Below are 20,649 nucleotides of genomic sequence, written 5' to 3'. Positions count from 1 at the left end.
TTCTGACAAGTTTTTAATACAGTGGTGAGAGTATGCTCATCATAAACGACATGTGTTATTATTTAATTATTATAACTGATACTTAAATTTGTAAGCTTTTAGTGTAAGAATTGGCCGAGGTGGGTCTAGTTATAATTAAATGTTACAAATTCACATTAACATCATAAACTCTACATTTACTATTATAAATTACCTGAATTTTTTTTTTAAAACACTTTATTTTATTAATGTATTGAGCTTTAATTCGTCATGTAAGAGTTTTGCATACAAATCAACCACTAAAAATACATTTTGAAAAAAATACAGTGAAGCACAATTGAGTACAGTGGAGTAAAGTAAAGTTGAGCAGCAGTAAGTAAAGTACAAGTACCTTTAAATTGTTAAGTCAGTTAAATTCTGCCACTGCTTATAGCTTTCAAATCGTCACACTGTTAAAATAATGGCCTAAGCATAGACTGTATAAAATGGGCCTAAGTCATTTTTTGTCAAAATTGTTTCTTTTGCCTAAATCATCTCCTCATAGCCACCTATGGTAAATCTCCTCCATCCTCAGTTGATCAGATCATGATTTTACCCTTTAACATCATCACTTCTTTGATAATTTTCCACATTCATAGGCATCAGATAAGAACCCAGCAAAGAAGAGCTAGAGGGAGAATGTTTAGTTTTCAGTTTAGTTTATCAGTGTTTTATTGTTGACACTAATATTGGTAACACTTCACTCTAAGGTGTCTACATAAGAGTGACATGAGCGTGTCATAAACATGACATGGGATGTGTCATGAACATTAATGACACTCTGAAGTAACATTAATGCTCATGATACTTGTCATGTCATGTTTCTGACAGGCTTGTGTCACTCTTATGTAGACACCTTCAAAATAAAATGTTACCATATCTTGCTTAAGTCACAAAGGCATGTTCAAAAAATTGCCTAAGTCATTTATTTCTCTTAAGTTACATAATTTACACACAGTGTTATTACTATGCCAATAGCCATCCTTTGTTACATCCTTTTTGAGTGAAATGATCAATAAATGTCATATGTTACACTTTTGGTGAAGTTTTTTGTGTTTCCTGCAAAACTTGAAAAAATGAGTTAGGCGATTATTTTAACAGGGTGACGAAATGTATGTGAATGCATCAAGATTCAAAATGTAATGAATTAAAATGTATTATACTACTATGACTATGACTATTATAATTTTTTTCGCTTGGTATCATCCGAAAACAGTATTTTCTCTTGATTGTTTATAACAGTGTTTCGCTGTCTAAAGTTGTGACATTGTCAAAATATTTCAGACGGGTGGGATCATAGATATATATATCTATATATATCAACACCTCCAGCTGCCAACACCAAAAGATAAGCCTGTTGTGTTGTTTTGATGTTATGATAAAATGTTATGTTGTGATGTTGTATTTTTTCTTAATCGTATCGTAAGTGTTTGTATATGTATTTTGTATATTGTACGTATTTTTTATTTTTATTTATTTATTTTTTTGTTTGTTTTTTGTTTTTGTTTTTTTGTTTGTTTGTTTTTTGTTTCGTAATTCTCTGCTTTTTTACATCATGGCCAGGGGACTACAGATGAAAACTAGCCTTCTGGCTAACTCTTGCTTTTTTAACCATGTATAATCATGTGTTTTATGAAATTGCACTGTCCCCTTTTAAATAAACTAATAATAACTAATAATAATATATAAACACCTTTCTTATAGATATCTATGGGTGGGATTCCCAAGCAGGTCCCCTTTCCGGAAATGACGTAATGTTGTTATTATTCCAGGAAGAGGGCTCGGGAAAGCACTGAACTGCGTCAACAATTGTTTTTATGATACATTCGGGTTTCAGCAGCGGTTCAGCATGGCAACTGGGTATGTTAACTGTGAATTATATAAATCTGACTAACAATACAGTTGTTGTTGATAATCACTCCGTCTGACATGTGTTTTTGAGACGCTAGCTCGAGACAGCGGTGCTAACTGTTTACGTTAGCTAATGCTAACCTTGTCCTCCAGCTGATAGCAGCGCTCTCTAGTTCCTATGAGGGCGTTATAACCGCTCTCTAGTTCCTTTCAGGGCGTTATAACGTTTGTAACCTAAAGCGATGACTTTAACTTGTTGACGTTTATATTTGCCTGATAGTCTTAGGGATAAATATCTCCTTGCTTAGCGATAAACTCGTGATCTCTGTGGTCTAGTAAAGTATGTAGCTAGCGTTAGCTTGGTAGCTGCTAGCTAGCGTTAGCTTGGTAGCTGCTAGCTAGCGTTAGCTTGGTAGCCGCTAGCTAGCTTAGCCATCTGTGATCACTGTATCAGGCCTCGCCTCGGATCTGGTGTTTCCAGCTGTATGTTTCGGCTTTTACCGTCCATATCTGCCAGATTTGTGTTTAACGTTATATTGTTGATGATTTCTATCGATGACAGTGACAATAGATCTGATTATCATCCGAGGAGCTGTTCTGGCTGTTAAAGGCCCAATTACGTCGGACAAAATGAAATCAGCTGAGGCCGGAATGAAAGATCCCTTTAATAAAACTGATCATGCGGAGTTTTTAGTTATATAAGTTTTAATAGAGGTCACTTGTTGAACCCCAATTTCCAAAAAGTTGGCACGATGTCTTAAACGTAAATAAAACAGAATGCGATCATTTGTGTCATCTTTCTGACATATATTCATTTGGAAAAAATGGTGTATTTACTGTTGAAACTGGTAAAATAAAGTGGTCTAAAAGGAAATTAAAATACATAGAAGCTCAATACTACTTTTGGAACGAAAAGTAAAATTACATCTTGACAAGCAATGACTCGTCATTCATCAAGTAATGAGTCTTGGGTGTAAAGTGTGCCTAACTGAAATTAAGTTATTTATTTTAAGCACAAAATATGACAATTATTCATAAAAATTCAGGCTCCAGGAACAAGATTCAATAAAATAGCATAGTTTGTGAAAACAAAGTCAGTTATTGTTTACAAAATAAATGTATGTTTTGATTTCCAGATGTGGTCTAGGAAATGTAAAGAGTGTAAATATCACTTTCAAAATCTAGTAAAGTGAAAGTAAGATGGATGTGAAAGATAAATAATTGAGTTTAAAGTCCAATATAGTTATATGATATTTCTACTTTATTAGTGGTAATGAGATATTATTAACACAAGTGAGGTTGGGTCTCTTTTCTCCTTTGGAACAGCGAGTGAAATCACCTAGCTCTTAAGGACACATATCATAAAATCCTTATTGGAATCATCAGCGTTACTGTTTCAGTAATCCTTTATTATTAATATATCAGATGGATTGGACCAATTAAAAGCCACTGGAAGGTGTATTTATGGTAGGACTTGTTACAGATAAGGTAAAGTTGAGTTGTTGTAGCAGCACTTCCATCAACCTGTTGCATTGTTTGTCCTTCATCTGTTGGAAGTGGAAGGACTTGTCCTGTAAGTCTGGCTCTCATGGACACTGTCTGGGTTTCCCAATGACCAGTTACCATCATGCTGATCATATGAGATCATCCTGGTAGCAAACTGGGAATTTTTTAGACTTTACATCTTATCAGTTTGAACATTCAGAGTCTAATCTATTTAATACAGGGTGATGGCACAAGTGTATCATATCAGTAGTTTCCAGTCCTTTAAATGAGACATTATCTCAATTCAGCTAGACATCACATGAACTTTAAACAAGTCATCTGTTGTTGCTGATTAAGCAAGGGACCTTTCATCACACACACATGCATGAAAAAAACGTTGGTGTGTAACTGTCTATTACTTATTTCCTGAACAAATATAAATCCGATCAAAGCTAACACTGCTATTTTGGTATTAGCCATGATCTTATATTGTGATTAGCAGACATCTGCTTACTGGACATATTTAAAATGATCCCATACTGAGTGACGTACTCACATTTTAACATAAAAATGTCCATGTGCTGGTTGACAATCTCTGTGTTTGTAATGAGTAACTACAGTAGGTCGCGGTGGCTAATTATAGCAAATGTTGGTATTGATTAAAGCATTCCATATCCTTGAATAATGAACATATTGGCTCTTTTTGAATGTCAAAAATGGCTAGCCTCAGTAAAGGCAAAACATTTTTCCTCTTTAAAATGTATGTGAATAGTAATGTTGATATGCTCTAATTTGCTTCAGCTGTCAAATAGACTACTGACCCATCAAATGACTGGCTTAATTTATCCTCATCCATTGTGAAAAGTGATATATTGCTTGATGTCTCCGTGGTTAATATTGTTTCTAATCATATTTGTTTCTAATCATATATTTTATTGCTTGTCTCTTCCTGTGTAGCCACTGTTGAGTGATTTATGGAACTGTTCCTGGACGGGACTTTATTAAGCAACGACATGGACACGTCAAACTTTGCCCACGTCATCTTCCAGAATGTGGGGAAGAGCTACATGCCCCACGCTGCTCTGGAGTGTCACTATACCCTGACACAGTTCATCAAACCACATCCAAAGGACTGGGTCGGCATATTCAAGGTATGTTCTCCATTTCTGTAAAGAAAACACAACATATGCATCAATATTAGTTGGGCTGTAACTATTAGTAGGGACTGTAGCAGAAGCATTGTAGTTTGTATTACTTATGTAGTAATTATTATTGGACATTAGTTATTTGAAGCTAAGACAACTTGTACAATGGAGCAGGGACATTGTGGCTTTATAAGCATGACTTAAAGTCTGTTGATGTGTGTTAGTGATCACCTGCATCGGTGCTTCAGGATTTTGATTTTGCAGGAATGATAATACTTAGACTTTATTAAAAAGGAAAAAGCTTAATTCAGTCGTGAGAAAAACCATTAGTCCTTTTTTTTTTTTTATGTGCATGGAAATGGAGCATTCTGACCCCCCCAACACACACACACACACACACACACACACTTCAGTGTCCCACATGGATCTTGTTATAGGAGCACATTAAATCCAATACAGTGGCAGTAATTTATTTTAGCCTGGTCTGTAGTGAATGGTGGATGGCTCCAGGCTCTTCTACACCAACAAGTCTTTTTATCTTCCAGAGATGAGAATGAAGGAAGCTGAGATTAAATCACACCAGAACAGAAAATGACACTAAAAGCTCTCTTTCTGTGTTGCATTCTGCCAGAATGTGCTTCTTATCTTAAGAGTCAGAAATATACTCGTATCATCCACTTATTCTTGTAGCATACTGTAAACCAGCCAAGACAAATTGTTATAATTTTGCTGAAGAGGAGAGATTTTTAATATCTTTGTAACATTGGTGAAAGCCATACATTTATTCTTTGTGTGGCAGTGTGTAATATACTTAGTGCACACTATTCATAATATGTTTGTGGTTTGTGAAATGGACGTATACAGAGCTTTCTGCCAAGCCTTAGTGAGGAATGAGGTCATGTTGGGCTACTGGAGGTGGATCAGGTATTGTCTGGGGGCTGTTTAATTCCTGGATTCAGCACTCTTTTGTAGCTGGATGCCACATCACACTGTGTTTAGCCTCCAGCCAGGCACCAACTGGCAGTATAGATCTCAACATCACTAATTTCTTGAGCCTCTAAAACACAGAGCTGAGCTGGAAAAGGCTGAGGGCGGGATCGTAAATCGTGTAAATGTTCCTGGCAGTGCTGACAGATGAGACGTTTGATGCCAAGTTCTGGCGTTTGTGTACACAGAGATAACCTGGAGACGCCGTGCATCAGCGTGAGCTCCTTAACAAACGCTTGGTTGCTATTGGCTCCCGGTCAAACAAAGCAAATCCTGTCTTAGATCGTTTGGAGTGCTTTGAAAGGATTTTACCTATTTAATATCCTATTTAATATCCTATTTAATATCCTTTCTATCTGAAGTGCATGTTCCTGATACGCCTGGTTAAGTGATGCTGTTAGTTTATAAAGGTCCAATGGTTCATAGGGATGCACCTATACTTCTAAAATTGGATTAATTATATTATATGTCATGCTAATACTGACTAAAATAGCTGGATCAAGTATTAGTAATAATGTAACTATGTTTATATTCTATATACATTATGTATAGGAATTTGAGTTTTTGTTTAAGGTTTGACCAAATTGTTTGATTTGTAATTCCTATTAGACTTTTACCAAGTTGCATGTGAATTATTTATTTTAAGAATAAATAGCAATTCAGCAAGTGTATGTTTATGTATTTATTTGTTACATTTTGTTTTACATAGTAAGGAAAGCAATCTTTAAGTCAAGCCCATAGACTGTATATATATAGCCATATGTTGCCTTACACATTAAAGAAGACCAGTCACTTGTGCACAGTGAGACATGCAGCTTATTAATGAAACACTAGTTAGTTTGGTATAAAGTATCGGCTGATACCCAAAGAACACTTATCTGTATCAGGATCAGACTGAAAACATCAGAGAGTTGTTTGAAATGTAACCTGTCAGCACAGCTGTCAGTCATTTGGTTGAAAGAATTATAAGTTTGAAGAATTATGGCTGAATTTAAAATGAATTATTCTCTCATTTTTGATTTATGCTTTTACATGTCAACCCAAAACATTTTACAAATGTTTAAATTACACACTTGTACTTGGCAAGTCAAACATAAAGTGAATATATTATTGATGATGAATAGACTGGAGACAGATTCTTGTTTGCACACGGACAAAAGCAGCTTTTGGCCCTTTTGATGTTGGAACATTTACATGGTGCGTGATGCGAGCGGCTCTGGCTTCATGCAGGAATGTTGTTGGGACAGGTTGTCACAGTGGCCTCGCACAGAGCTAGCACAGCTTTATAATTAACCTGTCTAACAGCACAACCTCTCTGTGTGATTCATGAACAACGTGTTCCTGAATTTATACAGGCTGACTGGCACTCAGACAATACGCTGCCTCCTGCAGCAACATCGCCACCGGCTTCTGTCAGCTTCCTCCAGAAGTATGACTCTGCTGGAATGCTGCTGGATGTTTAGACTAAAGGTAGCCTCTATGGTCTCAGTTAGTAACAGCTTGTATATTTGTAGGTTTTACTCTGAAGTCACCAGTCCAGTTTTTATGGTGGCTCTACGCCATCTCGGCCTCCTCTCTTATATTTATACACATTGCAGGTCAGTCTGCTGGAAGTGAAAGAGTTCCTCTCAGTTTGCAGCCTCCACCACCTCCTCTGCTCTAATGAGTGGACTGGTGAGGGCTAGCCTTCAGTAATGACACTCTCTAACTAGCTGCATGTTTTAATTGCTTCCTGTTCTTTACTGCTGGAGGCTGGAGCTGCACTCGTAACAATTGGGGGTTTTGGAGCAGCAGGGCCTTCTATCTCTGATGAACACTGGCAGTATTGTAGCTGTGGGCTGTTTGTACACAGGCGAGAAATAAACTGCCCAGATAGTGAGAAAAAAGCCTGTTTACATCAAAGCAACATCCGCTGCAACAGTATGTTAAGTTTGATCTATCTGCATCAATATTTAAAATAGAATTAGTGCAAAACTTTAAACCCAGTTCATCCATGTTGAGTAGCAGAGACCAGTATAACAGAGACCAGTGTAACAGAGACCAGTGTAATAGAGACCAGTGTAGTAGAGACCAGTGTAATAGAGACCAGTGTAGTAGAGACCAGTGTAGTAGAGACCAGTGTAATAGAGACCAGTGTAGTAGAGACCAGTGTAATAGAGACCAGTGTAGTAGAGACCAGTGTAATAGAGACCAGTGTAGTAGAGACCAGTGTAGTAGAGACCAGTGTAATAGAGACCAGTGTAGTAGAGACCAGTGTAATAGAGACCAGTGTAGTAGAGACCAGTGTAACAGAGACCAGTGTAACAGAGACCAGTGTAATAGAGACCAGTGTAACAGAGACCAGTGTAACAGAGACCAGTGTAATAGAGACCAGTGTAGTAGAGACCAGTGTAATAGAGACCAGTGTAATAGAGACCAGTGTAATAGAGACCAGTGTAGTAGAGACCAGTGTAACAGAGACCAGTGTAATAGAGACCAGTGTAATAGAGACCAGTGTAATAGAGACCAGTGTAATAGAGACCAGTGTAATAGAGGCCAGTGTAGTAGAGACCAGTGTAATAGAGACCAGTATAATAGAGACCAGTGTAATAGAGACCAGTGTAGTAGAGACCAGTGTAATAGAGACCAGTGTAACAGAGACCAGTGTAATAGAGACCAGTGTAGTAGAGACCAGTGTAACAGAGACCAGTGTAACAGAGACCAGTGTAACAGAGACCAGTGTAGTAGAGACCAGTGTAGTAGAGACCAGTGTAATAGAGACCAGTGTAGTAGAGACCAGTGTAGTAGAGACCAGTGTAGTAGAGACCAGTGTAGTAGAGACCAGTGTAGTAGAGACCAGTGTAATAGAGGCCAGTGTAGTAGAGGCCAGTGTAACAGAGACCAGTGTAACAGAGACCAGTGTAATAGAGACCAGTGTAATAGAGACCAGTGTAGTAGAGACCAGTGTAATAGAGACCAGTGTAATAGAGACCAGTGTAGTAGAGACCAGTGTAGTAGAGACCAGTGTAATAGAGACCAGTGTAACAGAGACCAGTGTAATAGAGACCAGTGTAGTAGAGACCAGTGTAACAGAGACCAGTGTAACAGAGACCAGTGTAATAGAGACCAGTGTAGTAGAGACCAGTGTAGTAGAGACCAGTGTAGTAGAGACCAGTGTAATAGAGACCAGTGTAATAGAGACCAGTGTAATAGAGACCAGTGTAATAGAGACCAGTGTAATAGAGACCAGTGTAATAGAGGCCAGTGTAGTAGAGACCAGTGTAATAGAGACCAGTGTAATAGAGACCAGTGTAATAGAGACCAGTGTAATAGAGACCAGTGTAATAGAGACCAGTGTAATAGAGACCAGTGTAACAGAGACCAGTGTAATAGAGACCAGTGTAATAGAGGCCAGTGTAGTAGAGACCAGTGTAATAGAGACCAGTATAATAGAGACCAGTGTAATAGAGACCAGTGTAGTAGAGACCAGTGTAATAGAGACCAGTGTAACAGAGACCAGTGTAGTAGAGACCAGTGTAGTAGAGACCAGTGTAATAGAGACCAGTGTAGTAGAGACCAGTGTAATAGAGACCAGTGTAGTAGAGACCAGTGTAATAGAGACCAGTGTAATAGAGACCAGTGTAATAGAGACCAGTGTAGTAGAGACCAGTGTAGTAGAGACCAGTGTAATAGAGACCAGTGTAGTAGAGACCAGTGTAATAGAGACCAGTGTAATAGAGACCAGTGTAGTAGAGACCAGTGTAATAGAGACCAGTGTAGTAGAGACCAGTGTAATAGAGACCAGTGTAATAGAGACCAGTGTAATAGAGACCAGTGTAGTAGAGACCAGTGTAGTAGAGACCAGTGTAATAGAGACCAGTGTAGTAGAGACCAGTGTAATAGAGACCAGTGTAGTAGAGACCAGTGTAGTAGAGACCAGTGTAATAGAGACCAGTGTAATAGAGACCAGTGTAATAGAGACCAGTGTAATAGAGACCAGTGTAATAGAGACCAGTGTAATAGAGACCAGCGTAACAGAGACCAGCGTAATAGAGACCAGTGTAGTAGAGACCAGTGTAGTAGAGACCAGTGTAACAGAGACCAGTGTAATAGAGACCAGTGTAGTAGAGACCAGTGTAATAGAGACCAGTGTAATAGAGGCCAGTGTAATAGAGACCAGTGTAATAGAGACCAGTGTAGTAGAGACCAGTGTAATAGAGACCAGTGTAACAGAGACCAGTGTAATAGAGACCAGTGTAATAGAGGCCAGTGTAATAGAGACCAGTGTAACAGAGACCAGTGTAATAGAGACCAGTGTAATAGAGACCAGTGTAGTAGAGACCAGTGTAATAGAGACCAGTGTAACAGAGACCAGTGTAACAGAGACCAGTGTAATAGAGACCAGTGTAATAGAGACCAGCGTAATAGTGGCCAGTGTAGTAGAGACCAGTATAATACTGGTCTGACTGGGCAGCCAGCTCCATGTGACTCTGATTTCTTCTGACAGTTTTATGGCTCGGGGCTGAAGTTATGGATGTATTTTCTGTTCTCTCCCCTCATCAGCCTTCAGTTAACAACACATAAAATACGTATAATTACATTTTGGTTTTCATTTTCATGTCACCTATGTATAAAATTTTCGCCTATTTTCCTCTTCCTGTTGAAGTGAGTTGTAGCTTGTTGGGCTTGTTCATGACCTTTATAAACAGTCTGTGTTCATGACGAGGCCTTATGAACACGGTGAGGAGTTTCAGCTGAATAACTCATCAGGATTTTATATAAATTTCACAATAAGGACTGGGGCAGTATCCAAATGATAGCAGGCGCAGTATTTGTTAAAAGCAAAATATGTGCTTGAAATTGAAATATATTGATATTAATATAATATATTGAAATATTGTGGTGCTCCAGAGATGTCCCATCTCCCATCCCATTCTACAGACAGAAAAAATAATGATGATGCAAAAATGATCATTCCCTCCAATATTGTAAATCATATTGTAATATAAACCAAAATATCTGCAGTTATATTTTGTTTTGAAGTCATCCAGACCTATTTCAGTTTTTTACAGAAATGATCACTTTCCTCACAGTGGGCCTGGTCTTCCACTATCATCCAAACATGGATTGAAAACCTCATGATTACTGTAATAAAGCAGTTTGAGATATTTTGGAAGTGGCACTGTGTGGATTCTAGGAAGTCTCCTTGTTAATCCTCCATTGTTATTATCTCACCCTGATGTGGTGAGAGCGTCTGGTTGAATGGATTCCCCACAATGTCTCACAGGTCGGCTGGAGCACAGCGAGGGACTATTACACATTCTTGTGGTCGCCTCTCCCTGAGAACTATGTGGAAGGCACCGCAGTCCACCGAACGGTGGTCTTTCAGGGTAAGATCATACACAGCTTTATATAACTTTGACACCTTTAATAACCGCATATCAGAGGATTGTTAAGACTTTAATTCTGACTCAGTGGTAGAGCTAAATGAGACACATCTCTGTCCTGCTGCTAGACATTTCTGTTTGTGTTTTCTTATTTTTATACTACTTTTTATAAAGTAATGGTCAGTGGAGAGAATAAAATGTCTTATTTGCTTTTTAGATTCAAACAACTTCACAGATGCACAACATAGTGAATGTTCAACATAACTGAAGCAATAAACTACAACAGTTACACACGTATTATAACTATAATATATTGTATTATAACTGCACTTTGCAGGGTTCATACAAAGTCTTTGAAGTTTGGAAAATGCTTCATTTTAACCCTAATGACCTCAGGTTTTTGGAAGATGCTTGAATTTGAAAATGTTCCAACATAATCTTGCATTTCATTTACTAAATCAATTATTAAACCCAAACTCCTGTAATATTTAAAATGAAATGACCCTAAATGAGAAAGTAAAGAACTGAATCTGTTGCCATGTGCACTAAACTGTTAATGTGGGTATTAACCAGAGTAGTCTGATCATTTTGATCATCTGATCCTTTTCGGTGTTTGAACAGATATGTCCTCTGTTGATCCCTTAAATCAGCAATAAATCATTAGGATCACAACATACAGTCAAAGTCAATAAGAGCAGCTGGTTAAATTAACTCACATTTATTGCTGTGGAAATAAATTAAATCTGCCAACTTTATTTTTTGCAGTTGCACTTGTATTAACAATTTAGATGTGAAGATAAAAAAGGATTTGAGAGTCATCTTGAAAGTAATTGAAAAGTTCTTGAATTTTCCTCCGTATGAAGCCTGACTCTGTTCTGACTCTGTTCTGACTACTGAGTGTTTTAGGGTTGTGGAGGAATATCTCCACATATATAATATATAATAATCTATAATATTTGCTTCTCTCCTGAGTGTTTCTGGCTCTGTGTGTCTCCTCTCCAGGATATTATGTTCCCAACGACGACGCTGAGTTCTACCAGTTCTGTTATGTGACCCATAAAGGGGAGATCAGGGGCGCCAGCACGCCGTTCCAGTTTCGTGCCAACAGCCCGTCAGAGGACGAGCTGCTGACGGTGGAAGATGAGTGCAACTCTGACATCCTGGTGGTGACCACCAAGGCCGGCTTCCTGGAGGTAGAATATATATATATATATATATATATATAATATATAATATGAGCTCTGCTCCTCAATACATCACCAGGCTGCTGTCACATCCAGCAGAGCTACATTAATCTCTGACTCCATATTAGTTTGACAAGGACGTCATGTACAGTTTTATATACTATTTCAACACGGTGCTTCACTTTTTTAGTGAAGTGAATTATTACGAAAATGATATCCGAACATCTTGAACAATTTATGTTTCTGTGCAGCAAAAGATGGAAGAAGCTCTGAGAGAAAAGGAGGAGCTGGTGAAGAACATGACGCTGCTGCAGCAGGAGAAGGAGCAGCTGGAAGCTACCAAGGAGAGTCTGCAGAAGGAGTGTGAGCAGGAGAAGGAGGCCTGCGCCCAGCTGAGGAGAGAGAGCCAAGTAAGACCTGAACACTGACTCGGTTCTGGAGCCAGAGAGGCGTTCAGCAGGGTTAGGGTTAGAGAGAGTGATTATCAGTGGAAAGCCTTGTTCCCTTTCTGTTCTAATGCAGTTGGTGATTTAACAGCACATGTTGCTAAATGGGCTCAATAATCTGATTGATATTCTTTCCTAGTTCATGTAGTTATTCCAGTTCTACATTAGTCCCAACAGTCTCTAGCGCCCCCTAGTGAAAGACTGGAAACATGCAGAGCTGACTCGTGATCCACTAAAAGTATAAATCACTCTCTGACGGATATGAATGTCCATATTATCAAAGTTGTAATTCAGTATTTTATAGCGTAACATTAAGTCTTAAAAGCAGTGTCAGTAATAATTCATAATGCTGTCCTCTGCCATAAATCTGCTGCTTTTAAAACGACTTTCAGATGAAAACGTGATTACAGATTTTGTGGCTGTTAATTTTATGACTATACTTTTATATGATTTTTTATATGGTGTGAATATAAAGATCCCAAAATTCTTCCTATAAACAAACTGTAAAAAAAATAATAATAATTTCCTTTTGCTTTTTTAAAGTCATCTTTCAAGTTTGAAAACTGCTTCGAGTCATTATGCTCTTTGACTCAGACTGTCAGAGACAATAAACTTTTTATGCTTTTTCTCGGCGAGCATTCAGTCAAAGTCAGATGGAAAGTAATATAACAGAAAGATGGTATTATTTTTTATTATTTTTTTGGTGTCAGATTTGAACCAATCTAGATTTATGTTGTCTATGTTGTGAATTATTTATTTTATGATTAAGAATCGATAATGCAATCAATAATTTATGCACATTACCAAACTGAAGAATTCTTCTTTCTTACTTGTTTTGTTGTTTCTGGATTCCACTTATTTCCAACATTTAATTGAATGTCTCCCAGGAGGTCCAGAGCTCTTCCCAGGCCCTGCAGGAGGAGAAAGAGGAGGTGAAGCGGAGGCTGGAGGAGGCCACAGCCAGAGTCCTCCAGCTGGAGGAGGATCTGATCGGAGTCACCCAGAAGGGCCTGCAGAAGGAAACCGAGCTGGACAGGTGAGGCCACTTACCTGTCAGTGCTGTGTAAAAACCATGGACCAATAATCTTTATTACTAAATTATTTAAACACTGAATTCAGATGCTGTGATACAATTTGTGACTAACATTTTTAAAATGTGTTCTTTAGTCTGAAGGATCGAGTGAAGAAACTCACAGCAGAGAAAGAAGCGCTGGAGTCTCATCTGAAGAATGAGAAGGATGAGAAGGAGCTCTACAAGGTAATGGACTCATAGTGGATTAATGTTATTAATTCATTAATTTAAATAAAGGTTCAGGTGGTTCAGGCAGCAAGGTACTTTAATGCCACATGATAATTATGTGAATGGGATTGGTTATACAATCTGTACAATTAACCATATTTTTAGTATATTAGCTTGTATATTTTTGCTTTATTATATATTTGCTTATTTTTTGTTATGCGACTAGACTTGGAGGTCCAGTTCATCGACTTTTCCCTTTTCCGTTTCTCACTTTTACTGCTGAGATTCTTCTGAAGGCTCTAAACAGGGCGAGCCTTCTTCTGTCTGGTGTTTCTGAGCTTTGTTGTGGTCGGCGCTGCAGGAACTGGGAGCGCCACAAACTGTAGTGTCGCCACGGAAATGGAGCCAAAAAGCCATACCTAATATAACTTCAGCATCACACTGGGGCTGTTGCACAAGGAAAAAACTTTATGAGCCTATCTCAATCTCTGTTTTGTAATTGAGGTCATGCAACATTTATTTTAAAAGTCATATGCTCTTTGGTACATGATCGTGCTGCATAAATGAGGCAAACGCCAAGAACTTGATGTTTTATAACTTGATGTGTTTTATAACTTCTTCTGTAACCAGATTCACCTGAAGAACCGGGAGCTGGAGAACACTAAGCTGAGTGCAGAGCTGCAGATGCTGAAGTCTGTGGACGTGAACAAGGAGAACACCATCGCCCAGTTCAAGGAGGAGGTGGGCCGCCTGCAGGCCTGCCTCACCGAGAAGGAGAAGCAGTACAGGGAGATCCTGGCCAAAGTCCCCTCCTTGGTACAAACCATCTCATTATGTCATCATCATAATAATCATGACATAAGAAGTCATTAAAAAATAATAACTTTGATTAGTCATAACATTACTAGGAGAAAAAAACACTTTTACAGTGATTCCGGAAATGAAAATCCTTGACTGAAGGAGTTTGTTTCTGCAGGGAGACATGAAGGCCCTGAAGGAGCAGCTGAGGCAGAAGGAGGAGCAGCTCCAGGCCAAACAGCAGCAGGCCTCCCTGTTAGCTGCTGAGCTCCGAGACGCCTCCAGCACCCGGGACCGCACCATGTCCGAACTCTACCACAAGAAGCTGGAGGCCGACGGCCTGCGCCAGGCCAAGGAGGAGGCGCAGGCCCAGTGCCTCCTGCTGGAGCGGCTGGTGGAGCAGATGAACGCTCAGGCGGAGCAGGAAGCTGTGAGGATGGTTAACTAGCTTTATATGGAACATTACATTTATTACATTAAACTAGCTTTATATGTTACATTACATTTATTACATTAAACTAGCTTTATATGTTACATTACATTTATTACATTAAACTAGCTTTATATGGAACATTACATTTATTATATTTATTATAAGACATTAGTTTCATATAGTGGCAGACAGGTTGGAGGGGGATTTCTACTATTATTTATACTAAAGTAGCAATGAGGAAATTAAATTATATGTTTATGTTCTATTCTAAAATGTATATTAAAAAATAAATACATTTTCATAACTTTGATAATAGTGATGTTTGTTGGTAATTCACCACAGAACAGTTGTATGGAGTATAAATCATAATAGTATTGTTATTATTAAAAGGCTTATTGTCTATGGTTCCATTCCCCCAGTGGACTTTTTAACTAGTTTTGTTGAAGCTTTGGGCATTGTTTACTTGTTTACTATAATCTGCTCTGCTACAGCCTTCCCAACCTTTTCTACTCAGATGCAGTACTTTTTAGTGCTAAACATAACATGACATTGTGTTGTCAGTGTGTCTGACGTGTTCTGCTGTAATGTTTTTATCATCTTCAGGCCAAAGCAGCAGAAGAAGCTGCAGCAGATCCGGCTGTTGTAGCAGATCTGCAGCGAGAGGTGGAGGACCTGAAGCTGCGGCTGCACATGGCTGCAGAACACTACAAGGAGAAATACAAAGAATGTCAGCGGCTGCAGAAACACGTGCTGAGGTTCTCCGACCAGCAGGGGGTAGGCTGCTGACTACTGTATGCATGAAAGAATATTATATAAAAATAGATAAATATAATATATAAAGAATTACATTTCTTTAATACGACACCTGTCTGTCACATCCCACTAAATACCTAATACTAATACTAATACTAATACTAATAATAATACTAATACAGGGAGAAGAGTCTTTGAACACTCCTCAGTCTGTTGCTCATTTCTTTACTTATTTCAGTGCTCGTATGACACATTAATAATAATAAAATATTGCAGATTCATTTTACAACAATAGAGAAAATAAAATGTGCACATGTTAAAAACAGAACAAATCCTCTACGTACTGTCTTCATTATTTTGTCTGCTGGTCCTGTGTGTATCCAGCTCACGTCTGAGCCAATCTACTGTTTATTTCAGTAGCATTTAGCTAATTTCCCTCCATTATGTGTTCCTGTCTAGGATCTAAAGAGGAGCTCAGCACCAGAGGCCTCAACGATCCCTCCATCAGTGAGTCCAGACACGTCAGTGCCAGGTACGCTAGCTCTCACTGAGCCAAAGTCTAAGTCATGGAATGAATAATTGCAGTTAAACCTGCAGTAACGCTTCGCCCTCATTGTCTTCACAGGGAGTCCAGGCTCTGCTGATCCCATGCTGGAAGCCATCATCCAGGAGAAGCTGAAAGGAATCAGCAGAGAAGCTTCGGACAGGAACGACAAGTACAGGAAATGCAAACAGATGCTGGTGGTGAGAAACATCATTTACATTCTGTTATTGGTCCCTAAAGTAAATGTTCAAAGACTCAGAGCTATTCTCTACAGCATGGCCACTGCTAGATAGAATACGCTGGTTAATGTCTGACTGTCCTCAGGAGGAGAAGGAGCGGAGCTGCATGTTTGCTGATGAGCTGGCCAAGATGGAGGTGAAGTTTAAGGAACAGCTGAAGATGAATGAGAACATGAAACTGCAGCTGGCAGCAGAAGAAGATCGTTACAAGGTCAGTTCAGACTCTCAGGACAGTGATCAGATCACCTCCGTCTCTGGACACTCGGAGCGTTTCAGCGCTGGTGGAGCTGGAGGAGCTGGTGGAGCTGGTGGAGCTGGAGGAGCTGGTGGAGCTGGTGGAGCTGGAGGAGCTGGTGGAGCTGGTGGAGCTGGTGGAGCTCAGAGAGGCTTTGATGCTATCTGTCTTTGAACAGAGCCACTCTGACTGTTGTTTATGAGCAGCCTATCTGTGAGACGGAGGTTTATGGCTGTTTATGTCTCGGCTCGGCTCCCAGGACTCTTCTCTTCTCTTCTCTTCTCTTCTCTTCTCTTCTCTTCTCTTCTCTTCTCTTCTCTTCTCTTCTCTTCTCTTCTCTTCTCTTCTCTATATTTGTTTAGTGTCTCAGAGGAATTCAACAGGTAGTTCTGCTTTGAGCCGTATTGAGCATTAATCCGTCCTGCAGAGGGAAACCTTTTATGTCTGGGATCAATTAGTGTCACTGAGGGCTGAGAGTGTTTCAGTGATGCAGCTTTCAATCAGACTTGAAAGGATTAAGTGTAAATGTCTTCTGATCCTCCTGTTTGTGTGTTTCCCTCAGAGCCAGGTGGCTGAGAAGGGCCGCGAGGTGAAGGAGCTGAAGGACACACTAGCACTTGTTGTGAAGGAGAAGGAAAAAGTGGAGGGGGTTAGTGACAGCTTTCATTTTCTCTTTTATAGACTTCTTCCACTCTAAAAATTCCTTGAAAAGTGCCATTCCCTTGCCATTTTCCCTCTCTCAATCTGGTCTGTCTTTAATATGCCTCTAATTGCAGAAGCAAAGTAAATGAGTTCTTATTTTCCATTCCATTACTTTGGACCACAGCGAGGTCCTCGCTGACCTAAAATACTGCTGGGAGGTAATGCAGTTACAGCTAAGAGGAGCAGAATGACCCAATTTGAGGTTTAGACTGTAAATTAAATTGGCGTCTGCAACTAACATCAATAAAACTCAGAGTCCCAATCTCTTTGAAAATGAGAAGAGTTTCTGTTTTAATGAAGGCACTAATTAAACTGTTTGTGTGAGGGAGAGAGACTCATAAGCAGTGATGTATTACTGGTCTGACACACTTACAGAGAGCTGAAGCTAGATAGTTCTCAGAAAACATTCTAGTTTTGACATTCAGCTTTGTTGTTGTTGTTGTTGTAATTCTGCTGTTTGTTGAGCAGGAGCTCCAGAAGAGCGGCAGGAAGGGAGAGCAGGGTTCCAGTGAGAAAACCAGTCTGGAGAGCGTCCAGACCAGTGTGCCTTTATTCCTGCAGTACCCCGTCCCCTACGCCCAGGACGCCCCCACCCCCTTGCTGGTCTCCCAGAGTCCCAGCAAGCTGCATTATGGGAACCCGTACACCATCTCAGACTCTAAAGGTTGCTTTCTTTCTCACATAGCAACACTCTGCAGAAACAACTGACTGGTGGTGACAGTATTAATGTCTATGTGAATTCTGTCTCTGCAGATGATGATGAAGATGAAGAGTTCTCTGATGAGCAGCTGCTGAGGCTGCCCCCCGTGGGCCCCCCCTCCTGGGACAGCAACGTGGTGTGTATCCAACCCACGCGCAGCCGGCCGGAAGGCAACGAGGAGTCGGAGGAGAAGCAGAACAACAACAATGTAAGAAGTCTGTCGCTCTGTTCTCTTCCTCATGCTGCTAGATACTGGTCCTTCACTTCTCTTTACCTGTTTTAACATTAAGGGACATTATGTTTAAAGATACTGTCTGTCTAAAGATACCTGTATTCACCCTGAGACCAACTGAACCTTTAAATATTCATAAATGTTCCCATCATGTCTCCTCAGGGTAACACCAACGAACCGCCTGCAGCCACTGAGACTCACAGCCCGTTTGTGACTGACGGACAGACGGCGTTCTGCTTTGATCCCAGGTAACACACACACACACACACACACCAACACACCAACACACACACCAACACACACACACACACAACACGCCAACACACACACACCCTCACACCAACACACACACCAACACACACACCAACACACCAACACACACCCTCACACACACCAACAGTCAGAAACACCATCCAGTCTGCTGCAGCCTTCATATCTGAACCTGTTATTGTAACATGTGAAAGTGTTTGTTCTGCTGCAGAGAGCCTCCTGTTGTTGGTTTCAGTCCAGCAGCAGACCACCCACCTCGCATCAGACACATGCTCTCTATTAGCCTAGCTCCTTTATTAGCCTAGCTCCTTTATTAGCCTAGCTGCTACGCCCACAGCATCACCTGACTGCTTATTAAGCTTTCTCTTTCTTCTTCTTCTTCTACTTCTTCTTCTTTTTCTTGTTGTTGTTGTTGTTCTTCTTCTTCTTCCCTCTTCTTCTTCTTCTTCTTCTTCTTCTTCTCCTTCTTCTTCTTCTTCTTCTTCTTCTTCTTCTTCTTCTTCTTCTTCTTCTTCTTCTTCTTCTTCTTCTTCTTCTTCTTCTTCTTCTTCTTCTCCTCCTCCTCCTCAGCATGGACATGAAGCGGTGTCCCCTGTGTGAGGTGATCTTCCCTCCCAACTACGACCAGAGTAAGTTTGAGGAGCACGTGGAGAGCCACTGGAAGATCTGCCCCATGTGCAGCGAGCAGTTCCCGCTGGACTGCGACCAGAAGGTGTTTGAGAATCACGTGCTGACTCACTTCGACGGCCACCCGCTCAACTTCGACTGAAAAAAACCAGAAAATCAGCACATCCAGTCTGCCTACTTCCTGTCGCCACTGAAATAAATCACTCTGCACTCTTTTCTGCATGTAATGTGTGAAGATCTCTCTTTAGGACTTTACTGACTTTCGCTTTGTTACTTCAACTTAGAGACAAACTTTGAAGTGATGTGACATTTTAAAAGACATTCTGATTCAGTGTGTAAGGCAGGGCTACTGAAGCTACGTTTTATAGGTGAGACTTCCCTTGATTTGGATTTGAGGAATAATTTAGCGGGATAAGACTGTTGTACGTATATTTACTGACTTTAATTGACTCAGATGTGTCAGACTACAGGATGTAACGAATCAGGGAAAGAGATAAGTGTTTACCAAACTTACATTTAAAACATCCAACCAAATGGTTCCCCAAACATCACTGTACAAGTCATTCATTCTTTATAGGAGCAGCCTTGGTGCACTATATGCAGTCAGGGAGAACACCATGATAATACAGTATATCATCAGATCATCTATTTTAGAATAATTAAAGCCAATGATATCGTGGAAGCCTTGATACTTTGTGTATGATATAGATTTGTTTTATGTTAGGTTTCCTTTGTTTTGGTTTTATAGATATTTAATTGGATTTTTGTGTCTGAATCCTTAAGAAACATCATATTATCAGCTAATCAGTGCATGCTGAGCTTATGTTAAATTTCCTTCTTTTGTTCTTCTCTTTTACAGTAATAAGTTATTTCATTCATCCAAATGTTTCATTTGTTAAGTGCGTTTCATGTATCTAATACAAACTAATAAAGTCTGTTTGAATCTGAATCATGTCAGCGTGCAGTCAATAACAGGAGCCTTTAATGAACATCAGAGGAATTTTATTCTAAATGTAACAAAAGTTTACATGAAGCAGCTTTTTTTTGAAGAAATACAGTACATCACCATGAGTTTCTCTGGTGTTGCCTTTTTCATACACATTATACTATTGTTGGTTGTTTTTAACTCCAGAAACATATGAAAATATAATTTAATGCACTTGACACATAACAATACATTCACTGTACACTATATCAAAGTTTCCCTCCACGATGGCAGTAAATACTGTCACGATTCTCAGCCGGATCCTAGTTCCTTAACGCTTACATCAGCTATAGTACATGGTGGATTATGAGACAAACATCTCTCCTACAGGAGAAACAGGCAAACTTTAAAGTTGCTTGTTGGTTCAAGTCTCTTTGAGTGACACTTCCTAGGCTCAGGCCCTTGGCCT

General features: G+C 39.6%; 1 protein-coding gene across 1 annotated transcript; it reads left to right on the top strand.

The window, feature by feature from the left end:
• Positions 1-1,755: 1,755 nt before the first annotated feature.
• Positions 1,756-20,204, top strand: tax1bp1b (Tax1 (human T-cell leukemia virus type I) binding protein 1b). The gene is made up of 18 exons (XM_059338949.1): positions 1,756-1,878; positions 4,312-4,505; positions 10,753-10,855; positions 11,855-12,045; positions 12,288-12,446; positions 13,370-13,518; positions 13,650-13,740; positions 14,353-14,538; positions 14,699-14,950; positions 15,557-15,727; positions 16,166-16,238; positions 16,332-16,450; positions 16,575-16,700; positions 17,287-17,373; positions 17,895-18,090; positions 18,180-18,334; positions 18,521-18,606; positions 19,199-20,204. Exons 2-18 carry the CDS (start codon positions 4,329-4,331, stop codon positions 19,395-19,397), a joined length of 2,520 nt encoding a protein of 839 aa, XP_059194932.1. The 5' UTR covers positions 1,756-1,878; positions 4,312-4,328; the 3' UTR covers positions 19,398-20,204.
• The last annotated feature ends 445 nt before the right edge of the window (positions 20,205-20,649 follow it).

Source organism: Centropristis striata, chromosome 8 (assembly GCF_030273125.1).
Source record: "Centropristis striata isolate RG_2023a ecotype Rhode Island chromosome 8, C.striata_1.0, whole genome shotgun sequence".
Taxonomy (NCBI): Eukaryota; Metazoa; Chordata; class Actinopteri; order Perciformes; family Serranidae; genus Centropristis; species Centropristis striata.
This window is presented reverse-complemented; position numbering and strand designations above follow the sequence as displayed.

Bases quoted from the DNA above. Each gene is read 5' to 3' on its own strand.
- tax1bp1b (XM_059338949.1), top strand. From the start codon at position 4,329: ATGGAACTGTTCCTGGACGGGACTTTATTAAGCAACGACATGGACACG. The intron at 12,046-12,287 runs GTAGAATATATA...GTTTCTGTGCAG, and splicing joins CCAAGGCCGGCTTCCTGGAG to CAAAAGATGGAAGAAGCTCT. The intron at 17,374-17,894 runs GTTAGTGACAGC...TTTGTTGAGCAG, and splicing joins AGAAGGAAAAAGTGGAGGGG to GAGCTCCAGAAGAGCGGCAG.